General features: G+C 44.2%; 2 protein-coding genes across 6 annotated transcripts; one reads left to right on the top strand and one right to left on the bottom strand.

Moving 5' to 3' along the window:
• Positions 1–23: 23 nt before the first annotated feature.
• ADPRM (ADP-ribose/CDP-alcohol diphosphatase, manganese dependent) lies at positions 24–10,967 on the bottom strand (the record flags this gene model as incomplete). Of its 5 annotated transcripts, XM_084764373.1 has the most annotated exons (6): positions 24–413; positions 2,353–2,469; positions 3,449–4,065; positions 5,285–5,343; positions 9,409–9,628; positions 10,807–10,916. In XM_084764373.1, the coding sequence occupies 3 exons, from the start codon at positions 4,047–4,049 to the stop codon at positions 109–111; spliced, it is 1,023 nt and encodes a 340-aa protein (XP_084620499.1). In that variant the 3' UTR covers positions 24–108. The 5 variants fall into 5 exon arrangements, with proteins under 5 accessions (XP_084620499.1, XP_084620496.1, XP_084620497.1 ...); XM_084764370.1 differs by lacking the exon at positions 5,285–5,343; XM_084764371.1 differs by lacking the exon at positions 5,285–5,343 and having other exon boundaries at positions 9,409–9,721; positions 10,807–10,864.
• Positions 10,966–25,003, top strand: SCO1 (synthesis of cytochrome C oxidase 1; the record flags this gene model as incomplete). Its single annotated transcript, XM_084764380.1, has 6 exons — positions 10,966–11,196; positions 12,296–12,386; positions 15,856–16,053; positions 16,690–16,782; positions 18,553–18,668; positions 22,410–25,003. The coding sequence occupies 6 exons, from the start codon at positions 10,966–10,968 to the stop codon at positions 22,542–22,544; spliced, it is 864 nt and encodes a 287-aa protein (XP_084620506.1). The 3' UTR covers positions 22,545–25,003.
• Between the last annotated feature and the right edge of the window lie 1,608 nt (positions 25,004–26,611).

Here is a 26,611-nt window from a genome sequence, read left to right as displayed (position 1 = left end):
ATCACAATATTTAACAAAGGGACCAAGAATTTAACTTTTTATGTAACAGAATAAAACACAAAACATCATCTTCTTTCTACAAAGGCAGACAAGATAATGATACTAAAATCACAAAGCTTGTTCCTTTCTGTAATTCAGAATTCTGTCTGGAACTCTGCCTCTCCCTTTCAGCAGCATTTTGTCAGGGTAGACGTGAACTGTGCCAAAGGCCTGGCTGTCTGGAGCTGTTTCAATAACTCCTTCAAGGTTGACATGGTGCACACCAAAAGGATCCTCAGAGTAGCCACCATCATGTGTGTGACCAGCAAGGAAACAAACCACACACTTGTGAGACCATATGATTGACAGGACATCCATGTAGTTCCAAGCCAGGCACATGCTGTCTGAGGCCTCTGGGTAAATGGGAAGATGGCCTGTTAAGGAAGAATTAGGAGCCAGTCAAATCAACTTTCCATCAAAATGGAAGACCACAAGCTAGTATTCAGGAAACCCAAACATAAGCACAGTGCTTTTTCATCCTGAAGACCACGGTGACAGTGTGTGCTGCAGTCTCAGCCCTGGGAAGCTGCAGGACAATTGAGTTCAAAGTCAACCTGAGCTAAGGAGGAGACAATAGCCAGGCTTTGACACAGAGAACAGACAGATGGGTAGAAGGTTCAAATATAAGGTGGACATATATTTGCATAGGAAAATGACCTCTGAGGCATACAGAATGCAGGGCATCTGTAAAGGCAGCCAGATTCTGTGGCGGATTCTAATCTCACTGGTTTACGTAAATAGGAATGTTACATATAAAGAATGGTGTAGCTAAAAACTGCTCAGGAGCTGCCCAGGGGTTGTGCTATATGACAATGTCACCCAACAGAGACAGTTCAGGAGACTTTAAAGAACCCGTGGAGATCAAAGCTGCCAGATCCAACCTGCAGCTGAGAAAACGGAATAAAGCAGGGAAGGCTGACCTGGGGCCTGAGGGCTGTGTAGGCACAGGAGCAGGGCTTTGAATGCGCAGTGCCAGCACATCTGTCAGCCTACTACCAAGCATCAGGCCAGAGCTTCACTCTGAAGGGAATATCACAGCTCACCCATCTTGGCTCTTCCTGGTCACTTAGCTCTGTTCTGCTACTGTCTGTCTGTACCCTTACATTTAATACCTACTTGTCTATAAGCAAGTTAGAAAGGGAGTGGGTAAAAGACCCCTAAAGCAGGAGGAACACTTGTGTGTGTCCTTCCCCCTTCCCTGACACGAGCGTTTATAAGGCCAAGAGAAGCTAAGGGGACAGTCAAATGGCAGCAGACACATCTCTGTTCAACCCGTGTTATCAAGCATCTGAATAGCCTACCACTTTCAAAGGATTTTCATTAACAATTTCATGTGTAAGAGAAAATAACAGTCATGGGTTTTGTTTGTCAAATGCTCACACAACGTTCATAAAAATCAAGAGGTAGAAGGTGTATCTCACTATTACATAGGAGCAGGCATACGTCCACACTGCCCACCATTTCTAATGGCAACGTGTCTCAAAACTGAGTCTACATGAAAATAACAGAAAACTACTTCCTGTGGAACTGTGGGACTGGCAAGTGCTCCACTGTCACATCACATGCCAGCATTGCTTCAGCTGGGTAGCAGGGACCCAACAGTGGAAACTTCACAGCCAGACGGGGCTCCTAAGGCTAAGACTTGGTGAGGTCATAATCTGTACATAATTTGATCCTAGTTGGGAAAAGTCCACTTTGAAACCTACATGGAAAACCAGGAGACACTAATAGATGTCAAGATGTTTTTGTTATTTTACAATTCTTTCCTGATTCATTCTTATATCTTAAGATTGAGGTTGTTTCAATGAAAAACAGTAAGTAAGGCTGGAGAGCTAGCTGAGCAGTTAAAAGCACTGGCTGTTTTTCCAGAGAACCTGGATTCAATTCCCAGCACCGACATGTCAGCTCACAACTGCCCGTAATTCCAAAAAAGGGGATCTTCTTGCCTCCTCAGGCACTATAAACACACGGCACACAAAGATACATTCAAGCAAACATTCATACACTAGGAAAATTATTTTGCAATCTAAAAAAATTCACGTATCTGTTTTACAGAAAGACGGCATCTAAAAACAAATATTACCTTTTTTTTTCTTTTTTGATACAGGGTTTCTTTGTGTAATCCTGGCTGTCCTGGAACTCCTGTAGACCAGGATGGCCTTGAACTCAGAAATCCACCTGCCTCTGCTTCCAGAGTACTGGGATTAAAGGTGTGTGCCAGTACCATCCGGCTAAATACTACTCTTCTTTTATGGATTAACTTCCCAATTTCCAAAATGCCTGTGTAACCAAAGGAGCAATTTACATACTTACTCACAATCACCACCTTTTCCTGGTTCGTGTCAGAGAACGTAAGAACCTGGTTCAACCAGCTCAGCTGTTCTTGGCTGAATCCTCCATTAAACTGGACATACTGGGGCTCAGAAAGTCCTGAATAAATTCAGTGAGTTAGATTTGTCACATGTCATTTTCTCATTTGGGCATTCAAATTTGGCTAATGCAAGGACACATTTGATCACCATCTTAATGTACAGTGATGTGAATTCCAGTCTTGGTTTGCTCTGCTTACTTGACTTGCTTTCCACTATACTGAAAACACAACCCCCTTTCTATGTCCTCTGGACCCTACTATACATCCTTATCTCCGTTACCTTCACCCAAGTGGATCCTGTACTGTTTAATAATGTCAGAGTCCTGTGATACTTAGAGCCTTTGCATTTGTGTTTCCTGTGCCTGCCAGCTCCCTACCCCATTCCTTCTAAGCATAACTCCTATTATCTAGACAATAGCTTAAACACGTTTGTCCGTGGGGCACTTGTCTGCTCACCTCCTCTAAAACTGCACCCCCAGTTCTCCGCTGTTAACATCACACTCTATTTTCTTAGTAGTTATAGCCGAAGAGAAAATCTTGCTTTAGTTTCATTTACTGCTATAGAATAGATCTGCTGTGTTCACTAAGGCTCACGTGTTGAAGACTTTGTCACACCCGTGGTCCTACTGAGAGGTGGTAGCATCTTTCAGAGGCAGGAACTAGTGAGGGAACAAGCCTTGGAAGTATGCCCTGGATGGGAAGACTACAAGCTCAGGCCCTTTTCTCCTGTTCTTCTTCCTGGCTATAATTAAGCAGCTTGCTCTAGTATGCACTCCCTGTCTTAACATGCTGCTTGATCACAGGCCTGAATGCAGCCAGGCCAAGGGACTATGGACTAAGACTCCCTAAATCATAGGGGAGACAGGCCTTCCCTCCATGTAAGCTGATTATCTTAGGTATGGATCAGTAATGGAATGCTGACCCTGACAACAGCGACAGTAAACTTTTACCTTAATCATCCATCTTCCTGCTGAATAAAAGGTAGCTGAAGAATTTAAAGACAATGTATTAGATTCTCAGCTCAAAGCAAAAATTCACCTTGGGGACTATTCAACTCCACATTTGGGTTGTGCTCCCTCAGCATCTTCATACACTGCTCATATTTTGGAGAAGAGTGATCTATGCCCAAGACACTCAGGTCATAAGCGTCAAGTAAAATGAACCGGAATTTTGGGAATGGTACAAAGTGATAAGCATAATAGTTCTCTGATGGCGTGGTCTCAGGATGCTGCACAATCCGGTCTTCTAGAAACTTGCTGTTAAGTTTAGAGTTTGCTAAGTAGTCTCTACTGAAGTTATAGAACTCATGGTTGCCCCATGTGTGGTGAACGGGGACTTTAAGCATTTGGAATGTGTTCATGACAAGTTCTAGGGACTTTTCTGAAACTTTATATTGTGCATTGTAGCCATCGATGATGTCTCCGAGCTGCAGGACACAGCAGGGCATGCTGCTTTCCTTATTCCAGTCTTCAATGGCTCCCTGTAAGTGAACAAGACTGTGTCGGTAGTACCTCCGCCTGCTTCTTTGATAATTGTATCCATCTTCTAAATCGGCATATTGAATATCTGCTATAACTCCAAAGGAAAAAAGTGGCTCTGAACCATCAGGCAGGGCAGGGGGGTCCAGCTTATCAGCCATAACCTCCAAGCAGGTTCTAAATAAGCAGAGAAGGAGAAGATACCCAAGTTAAAATGATGCAACTTTCCAATGGACAGAAGAAAATGACAAGACAGGTCAATTGACTAGATGGCAAGACAGTTGGACAAGTGTGTGGGCTCGAGGGGTCAATGTCTTAGCTCTGAAATGCTTCAGTGCCCGTCCATAAGAAACTCTGTAAGCATTTCTCACTCTCCAGCCATTTTAAACATGAGTGACATACATCCTCTCCTCAACCAGAGGGTTCCACCCAGGCCTCACTCAGCCACTCTGCCTTCCACGGCAGACACCCACTCTGGGATACTCCAGCAGGCCGAGCCATTTCTCTTTGTTGATGAGCAGCCTGTGGAAATAAGTCTCTCCCTTTTGGTATCCACAGTGCTAAGGGAAGACAGTGATGATATGAAAAGAGAAGACAGTGGTTTAATGAGAAATTTCCTCAGAGGCTCAGGAATTTGGGTATCTCACTCTGGGTGGTGGCATTTTTTTTTTTTATTTTTTTGAGACTTTATGGGGAGGCTTGTTAGTATAAGCCTCAGAGGGCAGGCTTTTAGTTTAAACCCCTGCCCCACTTCCAGCTCACTCCCTGCTTCATGTAGGTAGTGAACATATACTTCTCAGCTTCCTGTGGTGCTACCATGCCTGCCTGAGGGAGCGGTGGTTGGAGATAGGATCTCTGCATAGCCCTGGGTATCCTGGTACTCTGTGTAGATCAGGCTAGAGATCCACCTGCCTCAGCCTCCCATCTTATCCCGCTGAACTATAAGCCAAAATAAACTCTTTCTTCCTTAGATTATCTGTTGTTAGTTTTTTGTTTTTTGTTTTTTTTAAAATCACAACAGAAAACTAACACAAAGAATAATTTTAAAATTGAAAAAGGCCCGTGCAGGGGCTGGAGAGAAGCTAACAGTTGAATGAGCTTCTTTCAGGGTTCCTAAATCCCCAGCACCCATGTCAGAAAGCTCACAATCACCTGTAACTCCATCTACAAGTGACACGGCCTCCTAGGGCTCTCAAATACATGTGTGCAGACTCACATGGAAATATATAAACAAAACTACAAATGCTATGATATAGAAGCAAGCACTATCATTTCCAAGAGCAGCTGAACCCTAATTTAAACCAGTTTTGTTTTTTGGTTTTTTGAGACAGGGTTTCTCTGTGTAGCCTTGGCTGTCCTGGATGCACTTTGTAGGCCAGGCTGGCCTGGAACTTACAGAGATCCGCCTGCCTCTGCCTCCCAAGTGCTGGGATTACAGGTGTGGGCCACAGCGTCCTACAGAAAACAAAATCTTTTAATCCCACAATAATCTCCATCTAAACTTGATAAAAGTATCTCATAAGGTTATTTATAAGCAGAATTTGTAATGCTAAAATAACCAAGAATACTAAAGATTGTGACAAACATAAAAGGCTGGGTGCTAAACTATCAATTATTCTTATTATGAGAAATATACCACTGTAGTTCTATCTGAATTGATCAAACCCTAGCTGAGTTTCTAAAAACTCCTCTGATTTTCTAAAACCCCTTTGACTCCTGGCAGCCACAGAGTTCCTATTTAAGCCTCCAAAGGCACGTGAAATCCCAGTTCAAGTGTACTCCCTAAAGTGAGGCTCCGACACCACTCAGCACAAGGGTCGGACTTCAGCTAGTAGTGAGATGAGGGGCTCACCTCGTTCTGAAACTGCTGTCACTGGACAGTTCAGGGGTAAAGGTTCTTGCTGCCTGGCAAGCCTGACCACCTAAGTCCAGTTCCTAAGACCCATACAGAGAAAACAGTGAACTCCAGCCCCCAGTTGTCCTGACTTTCGTAAGTGCACATGTACCCACATACATATAACACACACAAATATTTTCTTCCTTCTTTTTAAAAAGCATTTTAAAAAATCTGTTCTCCTTCCACGGTCTCCACTTGGAAACCCTTCCAGACATCAGCATTTTAAGTAATGGGGCAGTAGTTTCGTAACCTTCCTGCAAACCAAACACAAAATTACAAGAGACACCAACTTCATTAAAGTCAGCTGAAAATCTCTGATCTAATTAGTTTCAGGTACTTGTGATTCCAAGTTCAACAGAACGGGATTAAAGCAAAGGCCACTCAGCGACAAATCTCTAGTGAGCATCCTCCCCAAAGCTCAAGACAAAACTGTCCCAAGAGTGCCCTTTGGGCTGTGCCAGGTGACCTGTTTGTTTAGATATTTAAACTCAGAACCTTAGGAGACACAAAGTTCTGTGGACCTCTTAGAGAAGGTTTAGCCCCAGTGATCTCTCTAGAAAGGAGTTGCTATTTTTGCTCTCTTAACAGTCATTTCCTGTTGTTTGCGTAACCACATCCCCATTTTCTTCTTAGCCAGTTTCTATCCTGCGTTCATGGCTGTGGCCTCCCTTTTCTGGCCGACCGCCTAGGACCTAGGGGTAGGTACACACTCCATGCTGGGGCAAAAAACTTCAGTCCAGCAACATCTGCCTGGAGCTTGAGCACAGCTGTTGCAGCTCCTTTCACTGAGCTGAAACCACAAGGCAAAGCTGGCTTGTCCTGACTCAGCCACGCTATGATTAAAGCATGTTTTGCTGAAATAGATGTTGCAAGGTTATCCTGAGCCTCATCTGAGATTGATGTAAGTGTGGTATTGTGGTCTTTTGCCTTTAAAAAATGCCACACTCCAGAGCTTCTGTACCAAGAGTCTTCCTGAGGCACTAGCCCACTCTTGGTCACGCCAAACGTGATGAACTGTATCTTGGACTTATGTGAATGGTGAAAAGAGTTCTGGGAACACTGAACACCTGCACACACTGGTCCCTGCTACAGCTTCCTTAGTCGTTCGTTCTGTACCTGTCATTCAACAAGTTCCCCTTACTCCCAAAGGCAAGTCAAATTACTTTCTGTCATGTCACAGCCAATTCTGTCAAATGCTTTACACTTTCAGTATGGGGAAGCAAGGGTTAAGGTTTGACAACTTTCCAAAGAGGAGCAGGGAGAACATTAGGGCACAGACTTCCAGTCTGTTTTGGGTAAAAATTTATCTTTGGATGCTGGAGGCCAAGGCAGGAGGATCAAGATTTCAAGTCTAGCCTTGGAGCAGTGTGTGGTGGCACACGCCCTTAATCCCCAGCATTCAGGGAGGCAGAGGCAGGCAGATCTTTGTGAGTTCAAGGCCAGCCTGGTATACAAAGTGAGTCCAGGATAGCCAAGGCTACGCAGAAAAACCCTGTCTTGAAAACAACACAACACAACAACAACAACAACAAAAAAAAAAAAAAAGAAAGAAAGAAAGAAAGAAAAAAAAAAAGAAAAAAATCCTAAGTTAAGACACCTGCTGGTGTTTCTTCCTTGAGACAGAACATCAAGAAAGAGATAAGGGGGTAAAGGATAGGCATGGTCTACACACCACTGACAAGGTCAAGACCACTTTCACCAGGTAACAAGTAGTGAGTGAAGGCCTGAGAATCTCTCCTTTACCCTCAGGACGGTCTGTTCCACCTCACTCTGACCTATTAAGAGAAAGATAAGAAGGAAGGAGCAGGCCACATCCAGGGACAGATAGTCTGGATCACAGTGAATAAGGCTGGGCAAAGAGAACCAAGTAGGCAGAAAAATTACTCTTGGCTAAATTCCAGATTGTGCTTTATGATTCTGGGAAATAGGCGCAAGTGGGCTTGGATAAGCTGGCCCTGGTGGACAGAGTCCAGAAACACAAATCCATCTCCAGCGGGGAAATGAAGGGACTTCTTCCAAATACCCAATACACTCCCTGACACACACACTTGGAGAAAAGCATTTCACGATGCAGTGTCAGTAAGAGAAGTGTGAGGTTTGGCATGCTTGTCACTAGGCACAGGGGTCTGGTCCTATGATGAAAGCACATGCCAGGATGCTCACAGCACTTCCAGCTTAGATAGAGTGTCCTGCTTAAAGTCACATCCAGCACAGAATTTAACTAACTTTGTCAACTAACAATCGACTAGGCATCAAATGGTACTGTGTGCCCTGTCTCTCTCAGGAGAAGTGCCTAAACATAAGAAAACCCACCTGGTACTCTGGGGGTTCTGTTAAGGAAGTTCTAGATTGCCCACATGCTATCTTTGCCAGGGCTCCATGAGGTCAGGGCTAGAGGGATTACTATCAATTCATTCAACATCGTTACAATTAAAATTCAGTATTTTATCCAATAAACAACACGAAAAGGTTGTAAGACACTTTAGTAGACAAAGAAAATTGTGGGGCTCTGCTGGATAAGGCTGAAGTCTGACTTCTCTGGCTAGCCATTTCCCATCAGTCTATGAAGGCGACCCCCTGTTTTTAGCAAGGGTTCTCACTCCACTTGACCTGGTAACCCCAGATTTTGTAAGAAGCTTCACATACCCTCAGGGAAGATTGTAAATGATACTTTCCTGATAAGGAACTTGACCAGCAAGCACAGGGAATTCCTCAAAGTATTCCACCCTATCCTGAGCAGATCCTAGCCCCCAGCAAAAGACCTTTAATTGCACCTAGAGGTTATCTCCTCACACATAGGGTAATTAAGTACTGTTTTCTCCTTGTTATAGGACCCTGTGTTACTGCATGTAATGTAACACTATATGCACATAGCATGTAAATTATGTTTCCAGGCACCCTTAGTCCTAGGGAATGACACACATTCACCCTCAAAAACACTCCCCCCACCTTGTGCTCTCGCTTGCCATTCTTCCACTATGACCATGACCTTGGGAGACTAAATTTACTGAAGGGGGTGAGGGGTGCTGCGGGGTGGTTAGACAGCAATGGCGGAAGTGCCTATGCTGCTGCTGAGGCCTGCTCCACCACCGGAAGCTTGGTGCTGACCCCAACACGCCTCCACCCCTGAAGCACTGCTGGTCCTGCATCTCACAGGACCTGTGTGGGTGTCAGACATTCACCTGCTTTCCCTGCTGTGTTTGACAAGGAGCTGTAACACTTGCTACATCAAGGGCTTCTGTAGCTCCCAACCCTCCACAGCCATCTGAGACCTGCAGTCTAAGGCATGACACCACATGAACAGCTCATTTTCCACCTTCCCAGGAGAGGCCTGGACCTGGCCTGGTGCCCTGGGCCTCACCCTGAAGCCCCCTAACCTCCCCCGAGTGAGAAACGTTCTCATCCTGAGGCAGGCAGGGCCTGGACTACATCACAGGATGTGGAACCTAGGCCCACGCGCTCGATGGGGAAAGAGAAAATGAGAGCAGAGCTAGTAGTAAAACCACAGCCGACAGAATTTAATAGATGGGCTGATACAACATCAAAGCCAACTTGACTTTGCATGTGAGTTTGATCATGTGCCCTGAAGCTGGGTACTGAACAGAGACAGAAGGGGCACAAACCTCTCGCAGAGTCTTCGGCAGGACGGAAACTGAGTTTTGACAGTGATCCGGAACGCTGAGTAGAAACTCTAGAACGAGGACTGGGGGTGCACGCCTCCTTTAATCCCAGATCGCTGTGAGGTCAAGGTGGTGGTGCACGCCTTTAATCCCAGCACTGGGGGCAGCAGAGGCAGGCTGATCTCTGTGAGCTCCAGGTGGGTGCATGCCTTAATACCCAGCACTAGGCAAGCAGAGGCAGGATGATCTGTGAGTTCAAGGCCAGTGTGGTCTACAAAGCAAGTCTAGGAGAGCCAACGCTATACACAGAGAAACCCTGTCTCAAAAAAACAAATAAATCAAAATTCTTGCTATTCTAAGTCATACCAAGAACCTCTTCCTGAATAACTTTCACACTCACATTTATAAGATCTCTTTAAAGACTCCAAATATGCATCATATTGATTCATCCAGAAACTCTACAGCACCAGGGAATCCTAGCCTTTCCCAAGCAGAGAACTCTGGAAAGAGGGAGCCTTAGGCTGAGTTGTGGTGTCTCCCACTCCTGTTGGGGCTGCCATCTTTCCTGGTAGCCGCGAGGAAACAATCCCTAATGTAGTAGTCTTCCTTCAGGAGCAGCCCACGGTAAGATCTCTTGTAGCTGCAAAGCATGACAAGCCCTGAAAGTTCTTTTCAGACAAGCTACGCTGCCTGGAACCTTACTTTGCTTCACTGTTTTTCGTTTAGGCGCTGTTGGCATAATACATACTCAACGGTTACCAAAATCGACTCAACGAGTCAGCTCTTTCTAAAGGGCTAAAGGGATGCCTCAGCAGGTAAGTGTGTCTGCTGCTCACTCATAAAGCACCGAGTTCAGTCCCCAGCACCTATAGTGGGTGGTTTACAACTACTTGCAATTCCACCTCCAAGGGACCTAAAGCTCTTCTCTCTGGCATTCGAGGGCACCACACACACATGCACACAATATATATATCAGGCAGCTTGTAACAGCCCTGGCTGTCCTGGATTCGCTTTGCAGACCAGGCTAGCTTCGAACTCAGAGATCCACCTGCCTCTGCCTCCCGAGTGCTGGGATTAAAGGCGTGCGCCACCACCGCCCGGTTAACACTAAGTCTTATTAGTACTTTTTCTAAGTCATAGGTTATTTCAAAAGTCATGGGACGACTTCTACTTTGGGGTCCGAGAACCTCGCAGCTCCACCTGCCCGGTTCTTAAGAGTGGGCAGGAGGACGGGGGATCCCCAGTCTCCTGCAGCTAGGAGAGAAGCGAACTGCGCTAGGAGACCAGCGCCAACTAGCCCAATCGGCGTGCCTTGCGACATTTCAGCCCAGGGCCCTGAAGCATTTCCTCCCTCCCTGGGCCTGCCGCTCACAGCCCGCAGCATCCAGAAGAACCACCTACCGCTTGCAGCCGCACGGCCAGGACTCCTTGACAACCTGAGGCAAAACCGGGTTACCACAGAGCTGAGAGGAAAGAGCGGCTTCGCCCGGCTTCCGGCGGAAGCGGAAACTCTGGCGGAAATTGAGGGGCGGTCCAAAAGAGGCGCGGTCTCCTAAACTCATGGCTACCCTGGTGTGGGCACGGTATGTAGTTTTGCCATCACAGTGTCGCCAGCTCTGGCGTCTGTTCCCTCGTGGCCATGGGTTCTGGGGTCCGGCGGAGAGGCCGAGGCCGCGGGAGGGGCGCTGCTGCCCCGGGAGTCGAGCCTTCAGCGCCGCGCCGCCACCGCCGGGGGCCACCGGGCCGGAGCCCAAGGGCGGCCAAGCCGGGTCGCACCGCAGGAAGCCCGGGGTGAGTGTCCACTTGGAGCCTTCCGGCCTCGGTGCTCTCTACAGCCTGGTGTCTTCGCATCCGCTAGGTCACAACAGCAAGAATTCCCTGGCGTGCCCTGAAAGGGCCATGGAATGACTTCCTTGTTTCCCGGTCAGCTATAGGCCCAATCTTGACCGAACTGTTTCCTGGTCAGCTCGTAGTCCCAGTCTTGACAGAACTTGAGAACCTACTCCCTTACCGCGTAGTCACATCCCGCGCTTATTTTTTTTTGTTTGTTTGTTTAAAGTTCTGGGCTTTAAGGGTCTCAACTTTATTACTATTCAAAAGTCAGAGCACTTATATAATCCAGTGGTTCAGTGTATAAATTAAAGTTGAAACAAAATACAGACCTCTATTGGGTTTGTATATTCCCTCTGTTCCATCCCATGCTTCTTCCTTTTTAAATTTCCCCTCCTTCTAGTTCCTTGCTTATGTTAGTGGGTTTGGGGAGCGGGGGAAATTTTAGTCACAGGTAGCAAACCTTTTACATCCCAAAAAGTACAAAGAAAATAACTCAGTGGTTGTTTGCAGGAAGCCGCACTTCTGGGTTTCTTTTATGCCTTGCTGTTATTTTGAAAGCCAGTCCTTAGTATCAGCATCAGCCAGCAATCAGTTGTGGCCTTTTGTGGCTTCTTGAGACTAGGTCTCTTATGTCTCTCATATCTCGGGTTGGCCTAGAACTTGAAGTGTAGCCAAGAATAACTTTGAGCTTGAGCCTCTGCCGTTCCCTCCCAGGGTGCTGCAGTCACAGGTGTGCATCACCACACCCGGTTTTACACAGTGCTTGGCACGGACCCAGGGGCTTGGTACATGGCAAACAAGCACCCCGCCACTTAACAGAGCCCCATCTCCAGCAGTTAATTGGTTTGTAAAATAACTTGGGTAGCTTTCCCTGGACATGAGTAGATATAACTGTATTCACAGAACCTTGCTGCATTTACCTCAAAATAACCTGAAACATCAATGTATGTAACAGTGGTTTGTGTGTATATACTTGCTATGAAAACTTAGGCAGTACATAGCATGGTTAAATGCTTGCATCTTACTTGCTTTATTGTTTTAATCTCTGCCCCAGTAGCCTGTTTCTTGGAAGTCTTTAGCAATCACTTTTGCTATTGGAGGATCTTTATTGGCTGGAATGAAGTTCTTCAAGAAAGAAAAGATAGAAAGTAAGTGGTTATCCTTTTGGGCTTTTGTTTGTTTGTTTGTTTTGTATTTCAAGACAGGGTTTCTGTGTGTAGCCTTGACTGTCCAGGAACTCAGCCTGTAGACCAGCTGGCCTTGAACTCAGATACCCACGTGCCTCTGCCTCTGTTCTGGGATTAAAGGTGTGTGCCACCACACCTGGCTCATCTTTTTGTTTTTAAGCTTTTTTTTTTTCTCTTTTTTAAAAAAAAAAATTATTGAGTGTATGTGTGTGCTGGCACATGCATGCCCTGGTAGAGCCCAGAGGACAACTTTTCGAGTAGGTTCTAGTGTATTTTTTCCTTCTATGTGGGCTCCTGGCTTTTTTATCAGGCACTTCCATCTACTGGGCTATTTGCCCACCCTGTTTTTGAACGTTTTATTTTAAGTCACCTTAGATTTACAGAAGAGATGTGAAGATGACAAAACAACTCTGCATATTCCTCTCCTATAGCTCCTTCCCTGCTGTTGACAGCTAACAAGCTCAGGGCACAGCTGAGAAATTAAATTGGTATAATTAACTGGGACTGTGGCGTTTAATTAGATTTTTGCACATTTTTCCATCAGTGTCTAACTTTTCAGGGACGGTATCCAAAATACCACTGCTTAATAACTGTAAATATCTGGAATGTGGGCAGTTGGAAGTCCAGGGGGTGGATACAAAGATGATTAAGACATCTAACTGTCGAGGTGCAGGTGACAGGGAGATGGACATAGAAACCAAGGATTTCACTAGAGGATGTTTTTCCAGTCCAGAGGGCAGTGCAGGAGTCTGTGAGGACCTGAGGACTTGATCTTGGGGTTAGGCATGGGGAGCAGGATGCGTAAGCACTGCAGGGCAGTGGGCATGGCAGCACTGGGTAAGAACAGGCTGGCTGGGTGAGGGAAAGCCGGGCATTGCTGTGAAATACCAAGCTGAAATGTTGAAGATATTCTTAAAAATTGTATTTTAGTGCATAGTCTAAGGATTTTAAGATTTGTTTCAAAAGGTTAAGAAAAATCTTGTTTAAATCAGTTGTTTAGAGTCTCTAGATGCCATTATATAAAGAGAAATGTTAAAGTTGGGGGTGAGAATGCACAGCATTGGACTGTTAGCAGTATAAATTCCATAGTGATAGGAGAGAGATCACCTTTTGGCAGAACAGAATAATTGATATCATCTTCATGTTTGCTTAGTTATTTATTTAGTGTCTGTGTTTTGCTTGTGTGCATGTATGTGAATCATGTGAGTGCCTTATATGTGTGAAAGTCAGAAGAGAGCATTGAATTCCCTGAGTTACAGATGGTTGTGAGCTGCCATCGGTACAGGGAATTGAACCCAGGTACTACGCAGGAACAGGTGCTCTTAACTGCTGAGTCATATCTCTAGCTTCTAATTTTCTATTTTAACAGGCATTTGGTTTGTTTGGGTGACCAAAAAATTAGTTTTTAAATGTTGAAAAGTTGTAAATGTAAGCTGCTTTAGTTTGAAATTTCAGTTTTTAATAAATTTATTTTAGTTACAAATTTACTATGAGATAAACCTAAAGTGTTCCAAAATTATTTAGTTATTTGCTGACATGATGCCTCATACATTGTATAGTTCCCTCAACATAATCAGAACCATAAAAATTTAGGAAATTAACATGAGTGGAACCATTGTTCTGTCTGACAATCTGAGGTTCGGGCTTGAGGTTTGATATAGTGTTTTGCTTTTGTAATAAAAGCCTCCAGTTTAGAGCAATTCCTTGTATCTTGAGTTTCTCAGGCTGCACCTGACTTTTATGACCTTGACAACTTTGAAAGTCAAAGGCCAGTTTTATAAATTGTTCCTCAGTCTGTCCTGTCCTGGTCTCACCTTATGATTTGTTCAGACCCTGCAGCCCTTGACAGGTTTGTCACAGAAGTGGTAGCACCAACCATTGCATGTAGCTGGGTCATCATGATTTCTCTTTGTCCCATTATTGATGATACTGGATCACTAAGACATTGCCAGCCTTCTTCTCTTGCATACACTATGTGTTTTGTCATATGTGTTTGTGTGTGCTGTTCTTTTGTCAGTGTAGATTAATCATTTGGTATATACTCAGTGGGTTGTGATCTATTCTCTTTCTCTAAACACTCAAAGTATCTCATGGGAGCTTATGATAATTTAGTTGTTTTCTTTGTTTCTTTGAGTTGTTTTTTTTTGGGGGGGGGCTTCGAGATAGGGTTTCTTTGTAGCCTTGGCTGTCATGGAACTCACTTTATAGACCAGGCTGGCCTAGAACTCACTGAGATGGGGCTGCCTCCACCTCCTGAGTGCTGGGATTATAGGTGTGCTCCCAGCTTGTTTCTTTGTAGTCACCTGGGAAGAGTCTCAGTGAGGGATTGCTTGGGTCAGGTTTGTCTGTGGACATACATGACACTGGGGATCCCCTTGATTGTCCTAAATGATGTGGGAAGATCCAGCCTGAAAGTGGCAGGCGCCCCATTTCCTGGTTTGGGGCTCTGTACTTTATAGGAATAGGGAAAGCTAGCTAAATACTACGTGTGCCTGTACAGTTTATTTCTCTTCTAGACTGTTGATGTGATGGCTAATGCTGTAGGCCCTTTCCACTATGACTTCCCCATAGATAGGTTATTACCTGCTGTTGTAAGATAAAATAAACCCTTTCTTAACTAATTTATCTTATTTTACCACAGCATCAAAAATAAAATCAGGCTGGTCGTGGTAGCGCCTTTAATCCTAGCACTGGGGAGGCAGAGGCAGGCAGATCTCTGTGAGTTCAAGGCCAGCCTGGTCTACAAAGCGAGTCAAGGACAGCCAGGGCTACACAGAGAGACCTTGTCTCAGAAAAAAAAAAAAAAAAGAAATCAGAACAGTTTGTTCAAACAGGATCCTGGTTTCAGTAGTCTTTGGGTTTCCTTCTACTGGCTCTACTTGTACTTTGTTTCAGCTTATTTCAGCATTTCTCAACATCAAAAACAACTGTTCTCTTTCAGTTGAAGAATCTCTATATGATGAAACGATAAGCTCACACCAGTACCTCCCATTATCTTAGTACTACAGAAACCATTGCAGCTTTCGCCTGTCTCCGGTCTAGCTTCCTTTCCACTGTAGCACTCTTATCCCGGTTTAATCTTCTGTGTAAAACTAAGGCCCCATCACTGCCTTTCCTCAGGAAGCTGCCTCTAGCACTCAGCCTCTAGGCCCCCTCGCCTCACACTGAACAACTTAGGACTGGATTGTCCGGGTAGAACCCTTTTTAACCACTGCAGTGACAATGCTTGCCATGTGTGGTAGCATTTCATTTTATTATTTTGTACTTAATTTTGATTCTTGTTAGTGTTTTGAAAGCTGGCATTTCTTCTATATTTTATACCCCACTCCCACCCACCCACATACTGTTACTAGTGTTGCACTAACTCTATGTGAGTTACTTCAGTGACTCTGGTTACAATGACTTGTTTTGTTTGGTGCATTTCTTTAAGAACTAGAGAAACAACGGCATCGCAGCCTTGGGAAGCCTTTGCTAGGGGGACCGTTTTCCCTCACGACTCACGATGGAGAGCCCAAAACTGACAGGGACTACCTGGGTCAGTGGGTGCTGATATACTTCGGCTTCACGCATTGCCCTGATATCTGTCCAGAGGAACTGGAAAAAATGATTGAAGTCGTGGATGAAATAGGTAAGAAAGCAATCCCTAACTGCACTGTTTATTTAATAGAACTGTTTCTCCCATTGCTGTAGTGTGTTAGACAGGGTGTTGTTACTCTCTGGTCTATAAGAGTTTCCATGTTCAGCTGGTTGCTTTGATTCCAGAGCCCTTGTTTGGTGCCAAGTATTAGGTCACTTAAAAGTGCCCTGGTGTTCCTATCTCCTTTTACTGAAGCATTCTCTTTGTGTTTCCCTGGTGGCATTGGCGGTTAGCTTAGGAAATCTGGATGCTCAGTTATTATTAGTGTCAATTAAAAACAATTAGAAGGTAGCACGCCTCTTTAGTTGGCTCAGTGTAGTCAGTCTTTATTGGTGGCATGCCTTGTCCTTGAAATGTGGTAGGGAAAACTACAGAGACCGAATTACATTAGGAAATAAGATGACCGTGAGAATTGATCTAGAGTAACAGCCTCTGTATACCAACAGAGGTGTTTGATGGGACATCTGGCTCCACCACAGACAGAAACTCCTCCTCCTCCACTCAAGATAATCTAATCTGTCCCCTTGCTGCCCAGACACTGTGTTATAGAACCACCTTCTCAGGTGTTGCTGGGTCTCTCTTTGTACTCTTATGGTGGCTACTGACTAATTGGAACTTTTCTTTCAGATAGTATTCCATCCCTGCCAAATTTAACTCCACTTTTCATCACAATTGACCCGGAAAGAGACACAAAAGAAGCCATCGCGACTTATGTGAAAGGTGTGTTTACTGATAATTTACACATACTTCCTAACAGTTTTCAGTAGCAAACCATCTGAGAATTCACAACGCTTTCTAAAATAGATGGGTGGTAAAATCAATGGTTTTGCAGGCAAATAAAACACTGAAGCTCAGAGTTACAGCTTCATTTTGTTGACACATGACAAGCAGTTTTCCCATTCTTAGTGCTATGCTCTTTATTTTATCACGGGAAAGGTTGGAACTTGAGCCTCCTGTGCCACCTAAGTTAAGTGGAGAGTAAGGGTGCAGTGCTTCTCACTCTGTACCTCACTGTCCTTTTTGATAGAAGGGAGAAACATACTTCAGGATTGTATACAACAGGAGATTAAAGATGAATTTTGTAAATATAAACAAATTTTGGCCTCAGTCCTTACAGTTGTGTGTTTGTTTACTTATTTATTGAGGCTGGATTTAACTGTACCTGTGGCTGGCCTGGAACTCACTGTAGACTCGGCTCACCTTGAACTCACAGACCTGCTCGCCTCTGCCTCCAGATTGCTGGGATTAAAAATGTGCCACTGTTCCCTGTTTAATTCAGTCATTTTAAGAGTCTTCCAAGATTATGTAAATTCTAATGAACAAAACAGCACATACATTCTATTTGCCTGTAGCTGAGCTTTCTTTTACCATAGCATGAATTTTCTTACAGATACCCTTTGAGCCATCTTTGCTGCTGCTGTTGTTAATTTTTTCCACCAAGCATGGTGGTGTACACCTTTAATCCTAGCTTTGGAGAGCTGTGAGTTCGGGGACAGCCAGGGCTACATAGAGACCCTGTCTCAAAAAATCTCAGAAGCAAACAAAAATTTCATACAGTGTTTTAGTCATGTTCACTCCTTCCAAGTCTTCCCTGCCCATCCAACTTCATGTCCTAGCTCCCTCCTCAAAAGCAAAACAAATTAAAAAAAAAAAAAAAACAGCAACAAAAATCAAACAAATACTAAAAAGACAAAAACTGCTAAAACAATGAAACAAAAGCTCAAAAAGAACATGGGGCACATTTGTGTGGCCACCAAACACTCCTGGCATGGGGCCTGCTCTAGCATTGGTTGGTGTTCCCATTAACACCTCACTGGAGAAAACGGAGTTTCCCTTTCCCAGCCAGCATCAATTGCAGAAAGCTTTTGGGGAGGGTGGGGACTGTGTGCACTTCCCTTCCTGGTGCTCAGAGTTTGTCCAGTTTGAACAGGTTCTGTCCATGCTGTCACGGTCTCTGAGCTCATCTGTCAGCGGTCTCCTTGTCTTTGGGAGACACTGTTGCTTGGAGTCATCATCCCCTCCGTCTCTGCAGTCTTTCTGCCCCCTCTTCCAGGAGCCCTGTTCCTAGAGGGGAGGGAGAATGGAGAGCGGGTTAGACCTGGGTCCTCCCAAGCCGCTCACTCCACTGATCCATCCTCCCAGCCTCTTGAACTAATAACTTAGTTTCCATGTGCTACTGTGAAAAACCTCCTGCATATGTTTGTAACTAAACCAACTTCAAATATGATTTAAATTACTAAAATACATTTCCTTCAAAGCCTTACAATAGTCACAAAAAGAGCCAACATACGTCACAGAATATTTTCATTAAATCTTTGTGAGTTTATTTTTCTTTAAATTTTGTTTTGAGACTCAGGAACAAAGTGGCACCAAAGCTGCTTTAAAGTGACATTAGGGTTTTTATTTATGTATGTTTTCTGTTTTATTTTAAGTAAAGACTGTTACGTCTCTTGTCTTTCATTTTCACTGTCTGTCTTTTTTTATATTTAGAATTTTCTCCCAAGTTGGTTGGTTTGACTGGCACAAGAGAGGAGATTGATGGAGTGGCCAGAGCGTACAGGGTGTATTACAGCCCCGGGCCTAAGGATGAGGACGAGGACTACATAGTAAGTAAATGCTCAGCTTTTCACGCCTGGCCTGGCCCAGGATCCTAGGTTCTCACACAGTTTACATGCCTGACAAGCTCCTGAAGTAGAGGAAAACCTGGAAGGCTGAAGAGATGGCTCAGTGACTGAGAGCACTGGCTGCTCTTCCAGTGAATTCTCAGCACTACATTGTCCTCGTGGTTGACTGTAACTCCACTGTTCTCTTCTGGACTCTACTGGCACCAGGCACACACGTGGTACATGTATATACATATATATAGGCAAGCACTCAAACACATAAAGCAAAAATCTCTTAAAAAGAAGAAAACTGAGGCTATCGTAAATCTTTTGAGAGTTTTGCCAGAGGGGGTTGGAGGGGCTAAGTATCCAGCCATAAACACATTTTGTTAAATTCTATAATAGTCCTGTTCTAAAGTCAAAAAGACATTTTGCAAATAAACCAAATGGCTGATTTTATTTGTAACATTTTAGTTCAGCCAGGCATGGTAGAACACTGAGTTTGGGGCCAGCCTGGTATACACAGTAAGTTTCAGGCTAGCTAGGGTCACATAGTGAGAACCTTGTCTCAAAAATAAAAATAAGTAAAACATTCCATTCAAATGATAAGTATTTCACAGAAACCATAGCTCCCCTTACTACAGGAATGAGGTCGAGCTGCTAGCCGATGTAGTTCCATGATACTGTCAGTTTCCCCTTCACAATCTTTTAAGCTCACCCTGGATCGCATAGTCTCCATCAGTCACCCTTGGTGTAGCAAGAATTACATTTCCTTGTTATGTGCACAGCCTGGAACTGGTGAGTGCATTAGCAGAGCAAACATGAGTTAGGCCTCAAAATATGTACTTGGGATGCAGGTAATCTAAAATGTAGTTGATTAATGTACAAAGGCTTCCTTGGCCTTCTAGGAGGCATCCTAGACCCTGCTTTCCTACATACTGGTTTCCTGCCCTAAGGCCAAGCTTTCAGTGACTTCATTGCTGTGCATTAGCTAAGTCAAGCGACAGGGGGAGACACTATCCACTGCTTAGAGTTTGCGTTAGTGGCTCCTTATATCTTGAGGCCATGGGTAAATAGAAATGCCGGTTAGGATTAAGGACTAATAGAGCAGTGCTTAAAGGTTAACCTTGAGATGTAGTGGGATATTTTCATCATCTCAGACAATAGTAGTGATAAAAGTAAAATCTTTAGACAGATATAAATTGAGCATCCAAATGGCATCCACCACAAAGCTACATTTGCATGTTATTGTGTACATGGTTATTTTATGCATAATCCTACATTATTATATATAAATGTTAGCTAGAAAACAATTTGGGGAGAATACAAATGACTTTTTAATCTAAACAAAGATATCAAATTTATAACGAAATGTGGATTATTTAATGATATGCCTTTTTTTTCTTTTAATCTGTTAGTTTAGCTGTGATTGGAAAGTTTGAAAATACTGTTGTCAGGATAGGAAAAAGTGGACTGTGTTGTTGGAGTGAAAGCAGGTGTCTCCATGCATTGTTAATGGGACTGAATCTGATAGTCCTCTTTGGGGGACCAGGGAGGGCTGTAAAGTTAACTGCTTTTACTGGCATTGGTGCTACATGGAAATCAGCTTACAGGAGGAATCTTACAGCATCATTGATAAAGACCAAGGAGTGACACCCAAGCAACCATTTTTGAAGAGTTACTTTATCTGTCCTGATGTGAAACAGTGGCTTCTGTGTTACCTGACAAGAGACTGTCCTGAAGTGTCGGTTGTGTGACAGTGGGGGCTGGTGCTGGGTACAGACATAGTAAGTATTCTCTGAGAATACAGTAGCAGCTAGTGACAGTGGTTCCCTGGGAGAAGAACCAAGGGACTCTGGGAGACCAGAATGAAGGTTAGTGTGCCTGTTGAGACAGTGACAGTGTGTATTTAAGAAACATGGGTTACCACCTTTGTGCCTGAGTTGGAAATAGTGGCAGCATAGTGATAAGAAAAGGATGTGTGCTTTGAAATTGGACAGATGCCTGGTCCTCATATGAGGTCAGGCATTTAGTAGTGTATACAATTTCCCCTTGCCAGCCTGTTTGTGTTTTATAGAGGATTCTGGTCTTACGCAGAAATGACGAGAGGGGTTTGGAGATGGCTCAGTGGGGAACAGTGCCTGTTGCAAAGCACTGAGTTCAAATCTCCAGCAACCACATAAAAGGCCTTGCATGGTCATGCACTCCTGAGCCTGCACTGTTGGCGGTGCTAGCAGGAGGCGTGCTGGAGCTACCAGCCTAGCTCTAGGCTTACTGACAGATTTGTCCCAAGGGAATCAGATGAAGAATGACAAAGGAGGGCGCCTAGCATTGTTTCTGTGCTCTGTGCGTGTTCATGCGGGTGCAAGTGAACAGGAACAAGCTTGGCAAGGGCACAGGATGTCTTACTTATACTAGTTGGTAATTTATATTAACCCTCAGAAGTAAGTCCAACATACTTCAGTTCTATTCTTTAAGGAGGAAAGTGAATAGAGGAAAAGGAGAAGAATGACCTATATTATGTGTATATATGAAATTGTCAAAAAAAAATTCTTTAAGAAAGGAAACAGTGAAGGAAAGAGGAGTATAAGCTACAGAGAAAGGCTAGAGAAGAAAGCCAGAGTTTTAATGCTGATTCTTCTGTCAGATGTGAGGAGAATTCCAGGCCCTGCCTGGCTCCTACAGTAAATTCTCCACATGAAGTCACCAGCTGTCTGAGCTCTTGATGACATTCTTTCTTGATGGCAGGAGAGTGGCTCTTTCCATTTGCTAGCTCCTTATGAATGTGTGTGTATAAAAAGATAGTAGCCTCACAGCCTTATAATGTGGCTTGGGGTATATATTCAGGGGTGTTTCCAGTTTGGTATGTGTGATAGCATTCCTATCTTTCTTCCTGTCTTGCCAAATAAGCCTGCAACAAATTCCAAGGACTTAGGATGCCAGATCTACTATTAAAATGTTATGGAAATGAATATCCAAAATGAGTGATGACTAGTCTGAACCTAAGTTGGAATGAGACATTTTAAGAGCATAGTTGGGAAAATGACGATGGGTTGAAGAAGCCCCTAGAGAGTAGCGTTTGTGGCGGGGGGTTTCCAAGCAGTTCGCTTCAGAGAGCATGTGCAGTAGCAAATGTAAATTTCCCCGAAATGTCTTCCAGTTTGTGTTTGAATCACAAATACCTGGATTACATGACTGTAGGATTTGTATCACATGCTTCAGCTAGTGGTTGGTTTTCTGGCTTTCATAAAATGTGGCCAGCAGAGTTCAAGCAGTAGTGAATGAGAGCCTTAAACATGAAGGTGGACACCCAGGCACTCACTGAGGAAAGTAGTTCTGACTGCAGCTCCAGTGCCTGTGTGACAGCTCCATGAGTGGAGATGGGGTCAGATGAGAGACTCCAGTAAAAGTGGAAGGTATTTCAAAATAGCGTGCCTGTTCCCTGGCATAGGCTACTTAATGAAGGCTGGTAAAAGGTGAATTATTCTTTCAGAGACAGTGTGGGTAAGTGTGTGAACAGTGGTACCAAAAAGATCCCACGCTGACCCTCAGCAGCAGCCGTTGCTGTGTCGGGGCTGTGTGTGCTGCGGTTGTGCAGGCCCTGTAGCTAATGCTTCTGTGGTGGATGCTGCAGTGGCTGTGAAAGTACTGATGCTAACTTCTCTTATCTTGCAGCATTTGTCTACTCAGTAAAATAAGACTATAATCTTCATTCACATGTGTTTCTCCCCCTTCGCTTTACAGGTGGATCATACAATAATAATGTACTTGATTGGACCAGATGGAGAATTTATTGATTATTTTGGCCAGAACAAGAAGAAGGCAGAAATAGCTGGTTCGATTGCTGCACACATGAGGTCACACATGAAAAAGAGGTAGCCACAGTGGTATCACCAGATGCAGGATTGTCTTGCTGAAGAGAAAGCTTTGTCTCCCAGAGGAACGTGTGTCTAATGTAACTTACAGCATGGCCTTCATACCCTGAGAACATCATTCTGTATGAGATCTTATCCTTGGCCTCAGCCAACCCAGCTGCCACGAAGCTGCCATGAGTCCCGAGGGCCAGGGAAGGCAGAGCCTGTGGAGAACAGGCCTCCAGAACCATCAGAGAGAGGCACATGAGCACACACCCTTAGGAACGGCACTCTTGGAGTGGTATTGCTGCCTCGCCAGTGTCTGGGACCTTGCTTAGGCGTAGAAAAGAGTACCATTTCCATAGTGCTCTTGCTGTTTCAGTTTATGTGCTTGTATTGATGCTATGTGTATGGATAGGCACTCAGGTTATCTTGGTTTGGGGTGTTTGTTTTGTTTCTGAGACAGGGTTTCTGTGTTGGTAGTCCTGGACTCGCTTTGTAGACCAGGCTGGCTTTGAACTCACAGAGATTTGCCTGCCTCTGCCTCCCAAGTGCTGGGATTACAGGTGTGAGCCACTGCCACAGACCACCCCCGCTGTGTATGGGAGTCCCTGGGACGAGGGTCCTCGAAGACTAGGTAGGTAAGGATTCCAAGGTTACAAACAGAAACAAACACAGAGGCAGTTTGAATCCAAGTGTATTTTACAGCTTTTAGGCAAGGATATTTATACACAGTGAAACAAATATGTCTTTGTGGTTACAACTATTGGAAGATGGGTTCAGGGAAGCAATCATGGATAGAACACATAACATCATTGTTTTTATTACTAGGCACAGGAAAGCATAAGATCACCCAGAGTTAACAGCATGCTACCAAAAACAGGTTAATAAATTTTTGTGGTTATTGTCTAACATCTAGTGTCTAAGTCTTATGTGAACCTTCAAAGTGTGAATTTTAAACTATTCCAATTCTTCTCTATTTGAGGCTTCTTTTTCTATATGTAGGTACTTTAAGGTCAATATTTTGTCCAAATAATTTTACTAAATAGTCCAAATTCCTGTTACTCATCCCTACAGCATTTAATTGGACCAGCACCTTTTCTAGTTATTCTTTGAATCCTCTTGTTTCTTTTTAGAAAGAAGACACCGAGGAGGCTGAGCCTGCTCAAGGCGCTCAGCCCCATTTAGGGAAAACCAAGACACATTCCTTCCACTAATTCCATCTATTGTCCTCCTCATAAATTCCCGTATAAGGCAGAGGTGAATGTGGAGTAATAGCCAATCTATATGAACCCCTATATCTGGGAGGATATTAAAGCCTACTTTTGATAACATATGCATTGCCATATGGAGCTTTTGCTGTTGGAAGAGTTTTGTAAATAATTCATGAGATCCCCGAGCCAAGCATTTTTCTAAAGCGTGATAAAGCACTGGTTTTCTCAGAGGTAAGGTCATGGCTGGTGATTCTGTCTCAGGGGTCATTTTCGTATCTAGTTCTTCGTTTGGCATCTCAGCTTGGGCTATCAGGAACATCTCATGAAAGAGAAAGAGAACAGAACAGATAAAAGTAATTGCCAAGAAACTACAGCTAAGGACACTGCCTAAGGTAAGACCACCAGGACTCATTCCAGAAGACTTCCTTCTTACAAGTTTTTGCCTCAGCCTGTAAAACAGGTCACACAGATTCTACAGGAGTTGGCATGGGACGCCACTGCTCCTGATTTCAAGTTATCTTTATACTCAAAAGTAGAAGTTCAGGCTTCCTTGAAAAGAAATGTCACTGTCAGGTTTGCATTTCATTCCCTCAGCAATTGCTGCTTTGATGACTGAAAGAGACTGAAGGAGAAAACTTGCTGTTTGTACATAACTGTTGGTTCAGTTCCTGCTTTTTATTTGGTCAATAGCCAAATGACTTAGCTGGTTTTCATGATAGACCAAATGGGCATGAGGATATTAATCATGACTGTGGTCTGATTTTTTTGTTTTTTTGTTTTTTTTTAATGTACCAGATTACACAGTGTATGAAATAAAGATGCAGTCAGTTCAGCGACTTGGACAAGCATTACTTTGCTTCTGTGAAAGTGGGTGCCTAGCATACCATTGTGGGCCAGAGGCCACAGACTGAACTGCGTGGGTAAATACGTGCTTGTTAAAATGCGCGCTCCCAGGCATGGGATGCTGAGACCTGGATTTCCAGGGACAGGTGACTGAGATCACACCTGGATTAACTGTGGGATGGAGAGACAACAAGCTATTTGAGGAAATGCTGTTGGACTGAGCATGCTGGCACACACCATTAGTTCCAGCACTCAGGATGCAGAAGCAGGTGGCTCTCTTGAGTTTGAGGCCAGCCCAGTAATCTACATAGAGAGTTTGGGGCCAGCCATGCTACATAATGAGACCTTGTTTCTAAGAAAGAAAAGAAGATGCTTGTTGAGTAATGGATCTTGGCTTTGTATCTGAATTAAACTTCTCTGGCAACTGGATTTGGCTATCACGTTTTCAACTTTAACCTTTCCAATAAATCCAGAGATGCTATAAATAAGCCTTGCTGGGAAGCATTCTGAGACTGGTTAGCTTTATATGCATATAATGCAAGCTTATCTTCTGGTTTTTAACTTCTCAGTCTGTACATTAAGCCTAATGTAGGTACTTATGTTACTATGAAAGGACACCCTGTACCTGTTATACATAGGCCAAATCATGTCATTCACAGTGTATATGTTCAAGTCCCACAGTCAGTCACTTCACAATGTGACCCTTTAGCCCTGGCTGTCCTGGAACTTTGTGCAAGGACCAGGCAGGCCTTGAACTCAGAGATCTGCCTCCCAAGTGCTAGGGAGCCAGGTGCTCACTACTATCCTTTAAGTCTTTAAGGAGCTAATTATGTAAATGAGTCTGTTAGGTTGGCCCTCCCTAAAGCAAAGCTCCTGGTGTCCTTAAAAGTGTGCACAGAGCAGAGGTCCTAATGAACAGGTTTCTTTCACCTTCTTTCCTCCTCTGGCATTGTTAGCCTGGAAACATTCTGCTCAGTAGCTACATGTTCATTAAATACCTACAAGAACATCCTTACATGGGAGCAAGCCAAGTCTCAGGAAGCTTATGTTACAGATGACTATAAACAGATTGACACTCTGAGTGCTGTCATAGTAATTAGTGTTGTAAAGAAATTCAGGCTGGGCGGTGGTAGCGCACGCCTTTAATCCCAGCACTCGGGAGGCAGAGTATGAGTTTGAGGCCAGCCTCGTCTACAAAATGAGTCCAGGACAGCCAAGGCTACACAGAGAAACTCAGGCAAGGTAAGAGTGAAGAAAGAGGGGAAGATGGGTGTGGATGGAAGGAGAGATGGTTTAAATGTGGTTGGTTTCTCTGAAGCCCATGCTGGCATTTAGTCATCTTTAAAGTAGTAATGTGGGACCTTTAAGCGTTGAAGGACTGGCCCTTTGCCTCCATGATTGGAACAACCAAGTCATGTGAAATATGGATAATAGGTTAATGGACTGTTCGAGAGTAAATGCAGCAGAAACCAGTTTGCTCTGTACTCTTGTTTTAACCTTGCTTTACTACCCTGCAGTAGCAGCACAGCCTCAGGCTCTGCCATCAACAGATGTGCCCCTCGACCCTGGATCCTAATGATAAATGAATGACCTTGTGTCTTAAAGACTTAATGTGTGATGTTTTTATTTTCTTATCAAAAACACACTTAAGACAGGTTTCCTTCACCCGGTAGTTACTGAGGAAAATGAGAGTGAGCTTTTTATCTAGGAGAACCTTCTTGACAGAAGCCACCCTAAGCCTATGGTACCAACACCAGGGCTCACTCAGCATGTGAGGACCAGTGTGACAGAGTAGTGAGCCGTGCAGACCTATAGAAAAGAGGCCAGGGAGCAGCAAGAAGCCACAGACTGCTAGGCTTGGGTTCAAGTAAGGGACTTTGATTTTGCTGTAAGTGCTAGGGGGGTAGGTACTGGAAGGACAGCAAAAGTCTGACCTGATATCTTAAGGGACCCTCTGAAATCACTGCTCTGGTGACTTGGTAGTCTGAGGACACAAGTACCACCCTTATAAGGTACTTTAAAAGTGGTTCAATCT

This window comes from Acomys minous, assembly GCF_964271855.1.
Source record: "Acomys minous genome assembly, chromosome: 16".
NCBI classification, from domain to species: Eukaryota; Metazoa; Chordata; class Mammalia; order Rodentia; family Muridae; genus Acomys; species Acomys minous.
This window is presented reverse-complemented; position numbering and strand designations above follow the sequence as displayed.